At 45.9% G+C, this 16,649-nt stretch overlaps 1 protein-coding gene across 1 annotated transcript; it reads left to right on the top strand.

Moving 5' to 3' along the window:
- The first annotated feature begins 666 nt into the window (after nt 1–666).
- On the top strand, nt 667–16,018 carry OPALIN (oligodendrocytic myelin paranodal and inner loop protein). The gene is made up of 6 exons (XM_066239136.1): nt 667–991; nt 3,884–3,919; nt 7,634–7,669; nt 9,233–9,352; nt 11,956–12,012; nt 14,536–16,018. Exons 1-6 carry the CDS (start codon nt 989–991, stop codon nt 14,710–14,712), a joined length of 429 nt encoding a protein of 142 aa, XP_066095233.1. The 5' UTR covers nt 667–988; the 3' UTR covers nt 14,713–16,018.
- The last annotated feature ends 631 nt before the right edge of the window (nt 16,019–16,649 follow it).

Genomic DNA, 16,649 nt, shown 5'->3' with positions numbered 1-16,649 from the left:
TTAAACGTCAGCTCTTTGGGACGTCACTGCTCACTCTGCCCTTTCCCCTGTTGCTCCTCCACTTGTCTGCTGCCCTCGCTGGAACATAGGTTCCCTGAAAGATAGGGCCTCATCGGCTTCAACACTGTTCTGAGAGCAATGCCCAGACCACAGGTGAGTACTCAACAGGTTGAAGGCATCAAAAAGATTTGTTAAATAAATGAAGAAACGCACTCATTTAGGCGATCAAATTTTCTTGTCTCAATTCCGTTGTTTTGTTGGTATGGGACTCCAACTCCTTTGCCGTTTGAAAGAAGCAAACTCCTACCAGAGAACTCAGAAGAAATTAAAAAGCAACCCATGTTGACAGCCTCCTCCAGCTCTCGCGGGGTCCCCACTCAACGTGTGAAGACAGAAAGGGGTGAGGCCAGCTCACCACACGCAGCTCACTGGCCAGGCATTGTGTTCACGCAGCTCACTGGCCAGGCATTGTGCTCACTGTGGCAGCCGCAGTCCTGCCTCAAAGGCAGAGTGGGTCCCAACCCCTTCCCCCAGCACCCCCGGCCATGACGCTAGGAATGTGTTGACTCCATCACGGCTGGGATGCCGGTGCCTGGCAGCTGGGGCCAGCCTCAGCCTGCAGGGCTCATTGTTTCCAAGGAGCTTCCAGCTGCGGGGCCTCCAAGCTCTCAGGGCAGCTGTGGGTTCTTTGCTGAGTTGGGGTAACTGAGGAAGGGACCTGAAAAGTAAGGACAGGAGATGAAGGCAAAGAGGGTGGGTGACCCCAGCCGTACACAGTGCCTATGGAACAGGAGACCATCTTCCCGAGGGATGGGCCAGGGACGTGGCTACTCCCCTGACCATAAATGGCTTGGCCAGGGCTCACTTGGAGCCACCTCTTGCCCTGTCACCCTTGCTCTCCCAGCTGGATGTCCCTACAAATGTGAGACACAAGCCAATAACTCCATAGAGAAAGGAGTTTGGAGAAGGTTCCTGGGAGGCTGTCAGAATGGTAAGTGAGAGCGACATCTTTCTCTCAGCCTAACCTTCAATCTTTCTCTGTAAAAACAATTCTCAGGCTTTTAAAGCTCACATCTCTAATTTTATTATAATTGTCTCCCTCGTAAAGCCAAGGGTTTCGGCTTTAAATTCTTTTTCTATGTGCAAAATACTAATCATTTTTGTAAAATTTTTGTTAAATATTTGCCGATCTCATCTTTTATTTTAATATTAAGGTTTTGTTTGTAACACCTCACATGCAACAAGGGTACAAAGCAGATGTTTCGGCTAAATTCCTCTCCCAGCTGAAGCAGTGGGTCCCGTCAATGCCTTTATACCTCATTGTGCAGTCTGCCTTCTGCTGTCTGATTAGCAACATAGATATTTATATGTTGCATCAGAAACTTTCCACCTTTTTTATTGACTTGTGATATATATTTGGTGGTGACTTAGTCAAATGAAGTTTGCTAAGAGGGAAAACAGAAGAGTCTTCTGTGATTATTTTATTTTATTTTTGTATTTCTCTGAAGTTGGAAACGGGGAGGCAAACAGACTCCCGCATGCGCCCGACAGGGATCCACCCGGCATGCCCACCAGGGGGCGATGCTCTGTTGCATCCAGAGCCATTCTAGCACCTGAGGCAGAGGTCATAGAGCCATCCTCAGTGCCCGGGCCATCTTTGCTCCAATGGAGCCTCGGCTGCGGGAGGGGAAGAGAGGGACAGAGAGGAAGGAGAGGGGGGTTGGAGAAGCAAATGGGCGCTTTTCTTGTGTGCCCTGGCTGGGAATCGAACCCGGGACTCCTGCACGCCAGGCTGACACTCTACCACTGAGCCAACCAGCCAGGGCCTTCTTTATTAAAGAGATTTTTAAAATAAGTGGAATCCAGGCTTCGGAGTTAGGAGGATCTACCATCTAAGCCAGCCTCTACTACTTACCAGCTGGTGACCTTCAGACACCTATCTTGGTCTCAGTCCCCTCATCCATGCTGTAGGGATGACAACACGCCCTTCACAAGAAGGAGTTGAGCGGCATGTCTAACCCACAGCACACCCCCAATAACAGCAAGTGTCCCGTTTCTCCCTCCGTCCCCCCCACAGACAGCAAACTCAAAGCAGATGACACTCACCCACTGAGACCCTAAAGTGCCTTCAGAACCAGCATGCAGATATTACATTGTGCTTAGACTAACAGTAAGTGTATTTTAACAATAAGTGTATAAACTGTATCAAATTCCAGTACCTTTGGATATTGCTGATCCAATTGATTTGTGTGCGGTTCCACCCAAAAAGAACTTCCGCAGTGGCTTCCCCATGCCTTGCTCTTTGCTGGCCAGGTCGTGAAGGGGACGGCAGCACGTGAACCCTCACCCAACTAGAGTGCTTTACGGTTTGGGTGCAGCTGCCCCAGATGCTATTTCCTTTGAACTTATCCTGTGAGATAGGCAGGGGAAGTTCATTGTGCGCCCATTTTGAGGATGGAACCGGGGAGGACAGATCTGTTGTGAGGAAATGGAGACCGGAGAGTTGGAGTCACTTTGCCAAGGCCACACAGCTACTGAGAGGCTGAGCCTGGACTCAGATTTCGACCAGGCGGCCCCAGAACCTGGCTTGCCTCACCCCGCCCAGCTGCCTCTCTAAAGAACACTGTGTCAGATTCCTCCCCACCCAGATTTACGTGATGTTTTTCTCTCCATGAGAGCACTGTAGTGTTTCCACAAAACACGAATGTCTTTCTGAAATTGGCCAAAGCCTTCGTCATCCAAATATTGATAAACAGCACGCGCAATGGCCCGTTGTTGCTGCTCCTCCCGTCTGCTGTCCCCTCAAAGGAGGCTTTGTCTTGGGCCTGCTGACATCGGTGCCCAGTGCTCACTGATGAGCTAAGGCTCTGAGCAGCTGTGTTCAGTGCGTGACCAGCAAGTGTCCTTGCGGCATCTGTGGGCTCAGTTGCTGTTAGTAACCAACAGCGGTGGCTAGGTCCCTTGCACAGGGAGCCCTTGACCTATGGCGGCCCAGATAGATGTCTTGCTCTAATGTCTAGAGTAACGTCTATCTTGGTCTCAGTAAAGAACAACCTGGAAAGACTGGCACCGACTGGCCCAACGACTGACAGAGAATGAAGATGAGAGGAGGAAGGGGCCAGTTGGAGGTCTCTGGCAGGTTCTGACCCAGATAAGTCGGCACTGGGCAGCCTAACAATTTGGTGCCCTGTTAAGCTCAGGAACTTTAAATATTGATCCATATAGGAGAGAGAGGTGAGGCTGGGTGCTGAGAGAGGGGCGGGTAGAGAAGGGTGAGCTTCTCTCCCGGTGTCCTGGCCCGCCCCGCCCCACCCCGCCCTCCTGGCACCTCTGCCCCACGTGGGCTCAGTAGGCACCGAAGCCCCGCCCTCTCAGGCGCCCGCCCCAGGGAAGGGGTTTCAGGAGCGGGTATTCTTGTTGGAGCCTGCCCCTCAGGGTTCTTATTTCCTACCCCAAGCAGAAAGTACTGAGTATTTCTATATTCACACAGTTCCTTCTCTGAAATGAATTCTGGGGGAAAAAAAAAAAAAAAGAAAAGAAAGAAAGAAAATCTCCAATTTTCAACACTTTCCTGAATTTCTAGTGGTGTTTTTCCTACCCCGGTGGGTTGGGATCTCTCGGGCTATAGCTCTGCTGGCTGGCCCCATAGTCCAGCCCGGGTCCAAGGCCAGGAGGGGAAAGGACACGGGGCTGACTTGACGCTGAGGGAGGAACCCGTGATCTCAGGTTCGTCTGCGCCTCTGCTCTCTTTTTGGGCCATGGTTGTGAGAGGGACCTGGGGCTGCCTGAGACCGTGGGGTCAGTGAGTGCTCCCAGAATTCGCCCAAGTCGGGAGCTTGACTGACCATTCCTGGGAGCTTTCATGTTTTCTTCTCTTTTGCAGAGTTTTTCACTGAACTTCACACTGCCAGCCAACACGGTGAGTGCAGCGGTCCCATTCACAGATATCAGTGCAGAACTAACTCACCCGAGGCACAGAATACCCTCGCTCAAACCTCATGTAGAGTGATGAGGTACACAGTTCTTTAAAGGCATTTAGGAAGAGTTGGGGTCTGCGGAGATAAATTGTTTAATGCTAAAGATTAGACATATACAGTTTGAAAAGGAAAACAGCAAAAAAGGGGGAAAACAAACCTCACCTACATTCCTATCTACAAAAAATGTCGTTCCTTCGAGTCTTGTTTGAGTCCAGCTAAATTTTGACTTCTGTTGTCTTTGTACCCTATGTTCCTACTCCACATATAATTTTATATCATTGTTTGCCATCAGCCTTTAGAACCATAACTGAGGGTAGCCACATGATATTTCTTCAAGTGAATTATTTTCTTAATTGCTTAATCACAATTAGGAATAGTTTCATGTTAAACATAGATGTGAATAAAGCCTCGCCTGAACTTAAGATGATTTCTTGAGCGTATAGTACAGAAGGGGAATTTAGGGGTCAACAAAATTGAGCATCTTATGGTTCTTGATTATGGCATTTAGCTGCAAGTCAAAGCAGAGATTTCAATCCAGAATTCCTCTTTTGTCTTCTGTTCCGTGTTGTGTGTTGTGTGGAGATCACACCACCAGGGTGGTTTTCTTTTTTTTTTGTATTTTTCTGAAGCTGGAAACGAGGAGAGACAGTCAGACAGACTCCCGCATGCGCCCGACCGGGATCCACCCGGCACGCCCACCAGGGGCAATGCTCTGCCCCTCCGGGGCGTCGCTCTGCCGCGACCAGAGCCACTCTAGCGCCTGGGGCAGAGGCCAAGGAGCCATCCCCAGCGCCCAGGCCATCTTTGCTCCAATGGAGCCTTGGCTGCGGGACGGGAAGAGAGAGACAGAGAGGAAGGGGGGGGGCTGGAGAAGCAAATGGGCGCTTCTCCTATGTGTCCTGGCCAGGAATCGAACCTGGGTCCCCCGCACGCCAGGCCGACGCTCTACTGCTGAGCCAACCGATCAGGGCCAGGGTGGTTTTCTGGCTAGCAGTGTCGCTGTGATTGAGCGAGGTGTTCGCCTGGCTTGGTTTTTTTAGTGGGTTTGGCTGTGCCGAATGTTTCTGATGTGTGGTAATTTGAGGAGAGTAAACAGCATCTACTTGATGCGAGGACACCTCAGCCAGGGCTCCTCTCTGCCATGACATTGGGCACGGTTCTGGAGAGCAGCAGGAAAGCAGAGCCCTGCCACTCACTGCCCGCCTCCTCGTGCCCCCACTGGCTGCCCTGGCACCTGCTGAACACCCCTGACTTGCTTGGCTCTCTGCTCCAACCTCTGCCCTGTGTCTGTAAACAAATGTCCCCCTTCCTCCCCTCAACTGTCAAAATCTTTTAATGTGGTCACTGCTAGACCTTTCTCCTCGCTGCTGAAACTCAGCAGATCCATAGAGACCCTGGGTCTGTCTTATCCTGGCTTGGTCCACCTTATGAAGGTAACTCAGAGAAGCAAGAAGCCATTGCTCGAGGCGGTCAAGGTGAGTGGGTGAGAGGGATTTCCTTGTGATGCTGGTTGTCACCTTTCGGAGTACCTTCTTGGTTAACAGCCTGTTTCTCTGAGAACTGTCTGCTCTTCCCTTTGAACCTATGTAAGGTGACAAACGATCCTGATTTACCTGGGACCATCTATTGCTACAACCTCCTGGAAAACCAGGACAGTTGATCACCTTACCTGGCAGTTCTGTTTCTACCATGTGATCCTTCCCAGTTGGTGCAGCTGAAAGCCAGTGTGCTGGGAAGAGGGGGAGAGTAGATACTGGCCAGTTCATCAGAGCCTCTGCGGGGAATTGGGAACAGGGCCTCATAGGCAGGTTAATCCCTGTTGGGCCGTACAGAACTGTCAGGTACAAAAACTGAGTTGGGGTGCTGCAGTTGGTCATGGAAGGCAGCGTAACACAGTGGTTAAGAGCTTGGACCCAGAACCAGACCACTTGATGTTTGCCACTCAGGGCTATGTGACCTCACACAAGTTACTTCGTTTCTCTGTGTCTTACTCTTCTCATCTGTAAAGTGGGTATCAACATAGTCCTGCTTCACTGCTCTTGTGAAACACAAGTGAGCAGATACAGGAACAGTAAGTGAACAGCCTGACACATAGTGAGTACTCCGGAAGCACCAGCTGGTGGGGTCAGCATGTGCTCATGAGGGCAGGAGAACTCATCTTCAGAGAGAGGAAAGAAGCAACAGAGAGGAGCACAGGTAAAAGGCCGTGTGCCCAGGGGAGATGCGTCCCCAGAAGGGACGGCTTTGCTCCTGACAGACTCCTAGTCCCCAGCTCCAGGGCCTGGAGAGGCCGGATTCCGGCAGTGTTGGAGCTGCACAAAGCACTCTAAATCCTTAGATTTAACTCCCTCTTGTGGGAAGTGGGGCAGAGGGGATGTTGCAAAGCCAGCCAAATGGATTTCTATAACCTGAAGATAGAACATCTTACCAGAAATGGTTTTCCACTCTTACCACAACCAGAGAAATGAACCATTTTAGGCAAATGCAGCATTAAGGCAGTATGGGGAGTAAGGTGAAATTGTGTTTAGGTAAAACTGTAACTGTTACAGTCCCAAATGTCAGTGCCTCCTTCATTACAGTCCTCCTTTGGTGGGAACTCGCCGGGCAAGAGGCCCAGGCATGGAATTCAAACCTCCCAGTTCGGATTCGATTTATAGTTATCTGTGGAACTTTGGACAAAATCCTGCAACTTCTCTGAGATCTAGATTTTTTTTTTTATTTTTATGAAACAGAGACAATAATTGTCAACGGTCCAACCCCAGGGACTCTGAAGCATTTATGAGGCTGATGAAAATATTAAATAAATAAATTCTGAGCAGAGCTTTGCCGAGTTTAAAGGAGTGACACCAGCTTATACTTCTGGTTCTCATTCCAGCCCCGGAGGCAGGCTCTCACGTCCCCACGTGATAGATGAAGAAAGGAGCCCCCTTCTCTGTGAGTGGAGACATTACCATCCTGCTGCAGGCAGGGGGCGCAGGACCTGCACTCAATCCCGCACTACACCACTTGGCGTCGTTTACATGGGCTAGTTATGCTAATGTAGAACTAGGTTCCCTGAGACTTACTGATCTAGGTAAGATTATCAACTGAAATATTCCGTGAAAGGGTGAGGTCCAGTGCCCTCCTTGGGTGGAGATGTGAACCAGAAACATGCAAGGTACTCATTCAATGTGGAGTTACCCCAGAACATGGATCGTTCACAGCTTCAAATCCCCCCAAAGCCATTTGCTTCATTGCATGTTTGAAGACAACAAGGCGTCCCTAAAGAGCCTAGCCTCCACCAGTCTTTGTCATTGTCCCTCTAGCATTGAGGACAGGTAGGCCCAAAGTGTGCTGAGAAGGATGCGGGGGTGAGGGACAGGAGAAAGCCTTTTTTTTGAGTTGTAAAAGCTGTTATGGCGAATCCATGGGGTAAATAAAGACCTCACCTGAGTTTCTGAATTCTCTCTCCTTGTAAAAAAGTTTTGTTTCTTCTACCTGGGAAGCAATCAAGTAAGGTTCTGCTTGGCGGTCATTGTCATTCCTTGTTTCTAATAGAGCATTTAGCCAAGGGGTGAACATTAGGCATCGTAACTTCGCCTTTGACAGACTCTCTTGCATATAATGTTCATTCTGTAGATTTGTTTTCTTAAGTTCCATGTTCTTCTCTCACACAGACTCCCTCTCCAGTTGTCACAGATGGGAAAGAAGCAGTAAGTATGTCACTTAAATTTCGGAACCTTGATTTGGTCACCTATGAAGTGGGAATGATGACGCTCTAGCCATCTTGTGCGTTTGTTTTGAGGAGCAGATAAATGCGATATGTGAACCGTTAACATGCACCGAATCCGGCTCAGCTGTTATTTTTATGACAGACTCAGCTCAGACATGAAGGAGAGCGTGCAAATTATAGAGGTGTTCCACAATGTGTTGAGCAAAAGCAGCTAGACACACCAGAGAAGGGCAGAGTCTGGAAAAACGTTTTGTTTAACATTGTTTCATTATAACATAGGTTAGAGCAGGGGTAGTCAACCTTTTTATACCTATTGCCCACTTTTGTATCTCTGTTAGTAGTAAAATTTTCTAACAGCCCACTGGTTCCACAGTAATGGTGATTTATAAAGTAGGGAAGTAACTTTACTTTATAAAATTTATAAAGCAGTTACAGCAAGTTAAAGCATATAATAATAATTACTTACCAAGTACTTTATGTCGTATTTTCGCTAAGTTTGGCAGAATAAATCTTTATAAAACAATTTACTATAGTTAAATCTATCTTTTTATTTATACTTTGGTTGCTCTGCTACCGCCCACCATGAAAGCTGGAACACCCACTAGTGGGCAGGAGGGACCAGGTTGACTACCACTGGGTTAGAGTCTTGTTTCTATTAATCAGTCCGTGGCAAAATTCACTCCATTGTATGTCGTTCCACCACATCCCAAGAACCTATTGGATGATGTCAAACGAGGACTTCCCGTACGTACACTTACTCTGTGTGCATCATGATGTTGAAAGCAGACAAATCTAATGTGCAGTGATAGATTTTAGGGTAGTCGTTACACACGGCTGATTAGAAGGGAGCACAAGAGGGCTTCTGGGGTGTTGCTAATGTTCTGTTTATTTCTCTGGGTTCTGGTTACATGGGTGGGCTCATCGTGTGAGAAGTCATCAAGCTATATATTTATGATTTAAATACTTTTTTTGTATTTATGTTATATACAAGAACTGTGTATTTATACAGATTCTGCAGATTATCTTTGATATTTCCAGATAATCTACAAATCTGAAACTTTATGTAGCTATTTCCACTCAGATCAAAACAAAATGGGAATTTGCAAATTAACTGGTTAATGCATTTTGTGTAAATAAGTAAAAAATTCACGTAAAAATGGTAGGGATACAATAAAACTTTTTACTTTTGTCCAGACCAGTAGGTAAGAATGGTATCTAATTGCTGCTTTGCATCGTATCTCAGCTTTTCCATTGTGGATGAGATGTTTGTATTTCTGTTCCTAGAAATGTCCTGTGCATATTCTTTGCCCATTTTTCTACTGGGTTATCACCCTTTTCTAATTAAAATATGTTAATTAATTCCTGTGAAAATGAGTCATTTGGCATGGTCTTTGCAAACAATTTTCACAGTATCTCATTACCTTTTTGATTTTGTATATATAACACTTTGGGTCTCTGAAGGTTTTTTGTTTTGTTTTATTTTTGACCTACTGAACCTCTCCTTTATTCTTGCAGAGCCTGACTTTGCTTCTCTCTCCATCAGGACTGCGGACCCTCTCTTGGCTTGGCCGCAGGCATCCCGTCCCTGGTGGCCACAGCCCTGCTGGTGGCTCTACTGTTGACTCTGATTCACCGGAGAAGAAGCAGCAGTGAGTCCGCGGAGGTGATTAGCAGCTCCTTTGGGTCTGGATGTGTGGTGGGAATTGGTTTTTCAGTGAACTGGCTCTTGGGCAAAATGTCTCAGGATGTGTGTCTGTTTTTTTTTGTTTGTTTTTTTTTTCCTGAAGCTGGAAACGGGGAGAGACAGTCAGACAGACTCCCGCATGCGCCTGACCAGGATCCACCCGGCACGCCCACCAGGGGCGATGCTCTGCCCACCAGGGGGCGATGCTCTGCCCCTCCGGGGTGTCGCTCTGTTGCGACCAGAGCCACTCTAGCGCCTGGGGCAGAGGCCAAGGAGCCATCCCCAGCGCCCGGGCCATCTCCGCTCCAATGGAGCCTCGGCTGCGGGAGGGGAAGAGAGAGACAGAAAGGAAGGAGAGGGGGAGAGGTGGAGAAGCAAATGAGCGTTTCTCCTGTGTGCCCTGGCTGGGAATCAAACCCGGGACTTCTGCACGCCAGGCCAACGCTCTACCGCTGAGCCAACCTGCCAGGGCCGTGTGTCTGTTTTCTGAGGACAGGACAGTGGACATTTCTGTACCTTGATTTCTCAAACTCATGGCCCTCCACTCCAGGCAGAGCTCATCTGTCATACATCCTCAGCTCACCTGAGGAAATCCGTGGTCATGAGGATGGTATCAGGGGTGACAAAAAGTAGCAGTGAAGAGGGACGTTTGTTGCCATGGCAAACTCATGTCTATGCAGGGGGTGTGTTTTCTACAGTTGAGGAACAGAAGGGCACACGCTTCATGAAGAGGGTAGAGGTAGTCTTAGGAAAGATAGGAGACCAACAGTTGCTGAGGTGACTATGGCTGGTATGTTTCCAGAGTATGTAGCTTTACCTGTCTGTCCTCTTCCACATCTGAACACACACCAGTCACAAGGGAATCTATCAACCCCACCCTTTCCAAATGTTAGACTTCTCTGGGGACTACACTTAGAAGGCCGCCCTGACCGATATCCAGTGGGGCTCCAGGTTGTGAAACAACTGTGTCCAGTGGCTCTAGGTTCTAATTTCATCCTCTGTTTATGAACATTCCTGGTGTTCTCACAGTGGTAAGCATTCACAGGGAAAGAGAAAACCGAGGCTCTAACCCAGCTCTGCCACGTTATCATTTTCATGATCCTGGACAAGTGACTCAACCTTTTAGTTCAATTTAATAGGAGTTATTAAAACTACCCTACTTTTATTTTTTCACAAGAGTGAGTGAGGGGGGAGGTAGAGAGATGAGAAGCATAAACTCGAAGTTGCGTCACTTTAGCTGTTCATTGATTTGCTTCTCACAAATGCCTACTTGCCTTGACCAGGGGCTCAAGCTGAGCCAGTGATTCCCTTGCTCAAGCCAGGGACCTTGGGCTCAAGCCAATGACCTTGGGCTTCAAACCAGTGACCTTTGGGCTCAATCCAATGAACATGGGATTATGTCTATGATCCCACGCTCAAACTGGTGTCCCTGTGCTCAAGTTGGTGAACCTGCGCTCAAGCCAGAGACCTTGGGGTTTCAAACTTGGGACCTCAGCAACCCAGGTTGATGCTCTATCCACTGTGCTACCACCGGTCAGACCCTACCTATTTTAAGAGGCAGGCAAATTTGCAAGGATAAAACAAGATCATGGATGTAAAGATGTGCAGACAAGCTGTAACTTTAACCCCTGAGCAACACTGTGGTTGCTGGTGGTATTATTTGTTTAAGTAGTAGTTTCTCAACCTTTAGTACATTTTAAAATCATCTAGGAGGCTACAAAAATACCCATCACCAAAACCATTTAAATCAGTATCAGTGGATAATAGAGTTGTGGCATTGGTCTTTAAAAACATAACTTTCTAATTTAGATCATTTAAAACACTTACTGAAGTAGAGGTAATAATATAATAAACCTAATTTACGATTCATGGCCAATTGTATTTCTTCTCTACTCCTACCCACTTCTTTACATTGTCAATCCTAGATTATTTTTGACATAACTCACAATAGTATTTCTTATTTATGTTTTGGGAGGAGAGAGTTATTATCTATTTACTTATTTTGTCTTGTTTTCAAAGTTCTCTAATGATTGTAATGTGCACCTATAGCTAGTGCTTGACTTACGACCATGATTGGTTCCAACAGACCAGTCATAACACGATTTGGTCATAAGTTGAGTAGGCTATATGCACAGTACTGTGAAATGATGTTAAAGAAATCTTTAAGTCAAAGACAAAGACAATTTCCTCTTGGTAGACATCTTGGGAGGAGTTTGATGAAAAATATCCAAGACACAAAACACAAATTGCTGTACCGAGCCTGGGATAACAGTTGAAATGGTGCATGCGGAGATGGTAGTGCTGTTGGAAGCTGGTCCGCACTGTCGTATGCCCAGATGGGCAACGCTTGTGCTGCCAGACGTGGAGCAGTCGTGGCTAGCGATTATGGTCGTAAGGTTGAATGGTTGTAAGTTGCATAGGTCATAAGTCGATCAATACTTGTATGTTTAATTATCATTGATTTTAATCATAGTCATGGGCAAATGCTATAACCCTTCAGTTATTTTCCTTTCCTTTTTTTTTCCTTCCTCCCTTCCTCCCTTCCTCCCGTCCCGTACTCTCTTTCTTTCTTTTCAACTTAGGAAACTGAGAGGCCGTATGAAATTTCAGAAATTGATGACAATCCCAAGATAGCAGAGGTAAGAACTCTTGGTTGTAATCACTATCGAAAGGTCTAGGACCTGGCAGGAGTCACATCAGCAACACAGAGACCAAAGGGTAGAAGAGAGTTTATCGCAAGTGCCTGGGTGCAGGTGGAGTCAGCCTCGAGCCGGGGTGAGAGGGTTAGTTTATACTCTGCTCCCTCCTTCTGGCAGTTTCTGTTGATGCTGGTTACCAGGCCTCCAGCCTGGACTTGTGGTATTCTTCTGTTTCGGTTCCTGCTTCCATTGGTAATGGGCTCCTGTTTGACCAACTTAAAAGTTAAGTACAGTTCATCACATACTGACTGAGGAAGGGTTGGGAGGGGGCAGTTTTGAGCCCTGAGGATACATTTTACCCTCACAACTATATGTCACCATACAGAAAGCAGACCTAGTAAAACAAGGGTTTTGAAGCCATTTTCATCCCAGAAGTACAGTGTGAGCACATGTGGAAAGAGACAACCAAGTGAAACCCAAGCACAAAGACGGTTCTCAGTATTTTTATTGGCTAGAGAGGAATTCAAGGTTGATTTTAATATTAGAAAATAAATTTAATGTAATTTATTTTACTAACACATTAAAAGAGAAAAATCATGTGATCATCTCAATAGGAAAAGAGACTTTAAAAAAATTTAACAGCCATTTGTGGTATAAAAACTCTTAGCAAACTAAAAATTGAATAAGAACTTTTAAAATTGAATAGAGATATATATCTTTTTTAAAAAGAAATTACATCAAATATTATACCTAAGGGTAAATTGTAATGAATTATTTTTAAGATCAGAAACAAACCAAGGATGCTCACTGTTACCACCTCTGCTCAGTGTCGTACTTTAGGTCCTAGTCGATGCAGTAAGATAAGAAAAAGAAGTAGCAAATGTAAGGCTGAAAAAGAAGAAACAGAACTTTCATTATATTTTGGTGATATGATTACCTACAGATAACTTATTAGAATTATCAAGCAATTCTAACAAGTTTAGAGTACAAAAGTAAATTGCAGTTCTAAAAGTCAATAACGATCAATTAGAGAAAGTAATTTTTTAAAATACTGTTTTGTGGTGACAATAAAAAATATATGCTGAGGAATAAATCTAACAATAGCATATAATCTTTGTATGGAGAAAAATAAAACTGTAGTAAAAGATATTAAATAAGACCTAAATAATAAGAATTATATACCATACTTCTGGACAAGAAAAATTAATAGTATAAAGATGTCAACCTAAAATTAGTCTACAAAATTCTGATATAAATCCTAACAGATTAAAAATTTTTTTTTTAATTTTTCTATTGGTTTGAGCGAGAAAGAGAGAAGAATGGAGAGAAAGAGGGGAAGCGAGAGAGAGAGAGAGAGAGAGAGAGAGAGAGAGACAGAAAGAGAGAGGGAGGCATTAACTCATTGTTCCAATTATGTAGCTGTGCACTCATTGGTTGCTTTTTGTATGTGCCCTGACTGGGGATCAAACATGTGACCTCAGTGTGCCAGGACCATACTCTATCCACTGAGCCACCTGGCCAGGGCCGCAGATTTGTTTTTTCTCATGGGACTTAATAAGGTGCTTCTAAAATCTATATGAGAGAAGGCAGAAAAAAGATTTAAAAAGTAACAATGACCCTGGCCGGTTGGCTCAGCGGTAGAGCGTCGGCCTGGCGTGCAGAAGTCCCGGGTTCGATTCCCGGCCAGGGCACACAGGAGAAGCGCCCATCTGCTTCTCCACCCCTCCCCCTCTCCTTCCTTTCTGTCTGTCTCTTCCCCTCCTGCAGCGAGGCTCCATTGGAGCAAAGATGGCCCCGGGCACTGGGGATGGCTCCTTGGCCTCTGCCTCAGGCGCTAGAGTGGCTCTGGTGGCGGCAGAGGGATGCCCCAGATGGGCAGAGCATTGCCCCCTGGTGGGCAGTGCATCGCCCCCTGGTGGGCGTGCCGGGTGGATCCCGGTCGGGCACATGTGGGAGTCTGTCTGACTGTCTCTCCCCGTTTCTAGCTTCAGAAAAATACAAAAAAAAATAAAAAAAATAAAAAGTAACAATGAACAGATGAAATAGAAAACAAATAGTAGGATGGTAGATTTAAATCTAACCATATCAATGTCTTATTAAATGTAGTTGGTATAAATACATCAATTAAAAGGCAGAGATATTTAGATTGGATATAAAAACAAGATGCAATTAGATATTGTCTATTAAAATTTATTTAAAATATAAAAACACTCATAGATTAAAAGTAAAAGAACAGAAAAACAATACTATGCTAACATTAAGCAAAGACTGTTGAATGGCTTGAAACCTGCCCAAGGAAGAAAGGTTGGGCAATCGTAGACCTGTCCTTATTTGTTTTCTGTCTCTCAAGGATCGCTGTCCTTCCCTGCCTGATGACCAATGTCTTAAAAACTATCATTTTAAATGGTTCATTTAAATTTTGGTTTTTGTAGGTGGGAGGGTAAGTCTGGTTGTTGTTACTTCAACTTGGCCAAAAGCAAAAGCCTTTGCTGTATTTTTTAAAAACCTGTTTGTTTTCTCAAGAATCCTCGGAGAGCACCCAGCCACGAGAAGAATACGAGGGGAGCAGAGGAAGCTCACATATATGTGAAGACGGTAGCGGGAAGGGAGGAGCCCATGCCTGACACTTACCGCCCTAGTGCAGAAACGGAGAGCAGGAGGGGGTTGTGGTGGCTTGTGCCTAGACTGAGCCTGGAATGACACGGCTCAGTCAAAGAGCAGAACCGGAGCTGGAGCAGAGCTGAAAACCCAGGGATGTGTGCTTGGAGTGAGGAGAGATGCTAAGCTGCTTCTTAACCAATCTAGATTTCATTGACAAATCTAGAACACTTTGGGATGATTTGTCTCTTTAGGGAAACAGATATGACAAAGAAGTTTGTTCTCACCTCTTGTGGTTAAATAAGCAGTGAAGAGCCAGGTGAGGTCACTGTGCTTCCAGGAAGAGCCCTTGAGTCCTGTTCCTGAGCCCAGTGGGAATTTGCTCGCTTGCGTGTGTGTGTGTGTGTGTGTGTGTGTGTGTGTGATTTTTGACAAGGTGCTTGATTTCTGAGTGTCTTGTCTTTTCTCTTCCCCCACCCCCCACATTTTATTTCTCAAAAAGGCATCAAACTTGGCTTCCATGGGAGAGTTGGCCAAGGCCAGCATGGTATAAAAATGAAGTGTAAAGGAGATGTATGAAGGGAAGCCATTCCTATTTTCAATGTCTCAGGGTAGAAATCACGTGGAGCAACGGATGCCCTGACCACCATGGCCGCATGTGGCTGGACCATTCATTGCCCCACTTGAGTCTGCGATCAGACAGTATGTACGAAAGTTAATTCTGCAATGGGCTGTGTATGTGTATGTGTGGGGAAATAGTTTGGAAGGAAGGCAGAAATTGTTTCAAATGATTATTAGAAATGAGGCTATATTCATTTTGTGGAAGTAGAGAGAAAAAAGCCCATGTCCTTGGACTATCATGGGGGAAAAAATCTCCATTGTCAAGAAGAGAGATCAGAGTCCGTGAACACCAGACCACAGGGAGGGGATGAGGAGCCCTGCGCCTGCCATCTGCGGGAAGCCTGGGACAGTCGGCGGGCATGGGCGGACCTTCACCATCACTTCCGTGAGGAGGCTTCCAGGAACCCAGCTCCCAGCCACAGGGCTGTCGCTCAGGAGTAGGCAGGGTCTCCTGATGAGAGAACTTGGGTCCAGGATACCTCGGCATCCATCCACCAGCTCCGTAAACCACCCTGACATGCTGTGGGAATGTTCCTTCCTCACACAGGGCCCCTGCTTGCTCAGAAGCACACCCTTCTTCTTCAAATAACCAAGGACAGACTACAGCCCACCACTGCCACATGCCAGCCTATGCTTTGCAAAGTCCCTTGTGAATTTCAGTTTTTTACTTTAAGTCCCCTGTGTCCAATCACCTTGACAAGCATCTTTGGACATTTTGTCTATAAAATGAGGTATGACTTATATTTATATTTTGGATCATTTATTTTAACTCCACTTACAATCCATTGCTAAGAATCTTTATCTCAAATTGTTTCTACCAAACTAGCAAGATTCAGTATTTCTGTCATTTTTTTTTTTCTGCTAGAAGGCACAACTTATTTTGAAATAAAGTACAAAGTAAAATGGCCATTATTATGGACTTATCACACGTCTGTGGTTTTTCTGTGCCTATATTAAAGTACATATCATGGGCCCTAGGGTTGGAATTCTGGTCATCCCAGGGATATTCTTGGGGCTGGCACTTTCTCCGATGGGCTGATGATGGAGAGGTTAAGTCCTTCCCGGAGGGCAGCTTATGTTGCGAGGAAGACACTGAGCCAGGAAGTCAGAAGCTCTGTCCCCCAACCCACTAGCTTAGTCACACAGTGTGCTTTGGTCTCATTTTTTCATGTATCATCTGGTTTTTGGATTGGCCTGTAAGGTTACATCTTCTCAAGTAAACATTCTACCTTAATTTTTTCAAGTCCTGCAAAATAAATCCTCCCTCTCTGCCTCCCTGTTGTCTGAGGTCTTTCTCAGCTCTTTGTTCCACAGGTGGAGAGAGATCATTATTTCTTTTGTATTCTGTCAATAAATAATAGTTTTGTGTAGGAATTTTTCCTGCATTTATCACTGTAACATTGTAATGTCAAAGACAC

The sequence above is a fragment of the Saccopteryx bilineata genome, chromosome 7, assembly GCF_036850765.1.
Source record: "Saccopteryx bilineata isolate mSacBil1 chromosome 7, mSacBil1_pri_phased_curated, whole genome shotgun sequence".
Classification (NCBI taxonomy): domain Eukaryota; kingdom Metazoa; phylum Chordata; class Mammalia; order Chiroptera; family Emballonuridae; genus Saccopteryx; species Saccopteryx bilineata.
The sequence above is the reverse complement of the archived record's forward strand: the minus strand, read 5'-3'. Positions and strand labels throughout refer to the sequence as shown.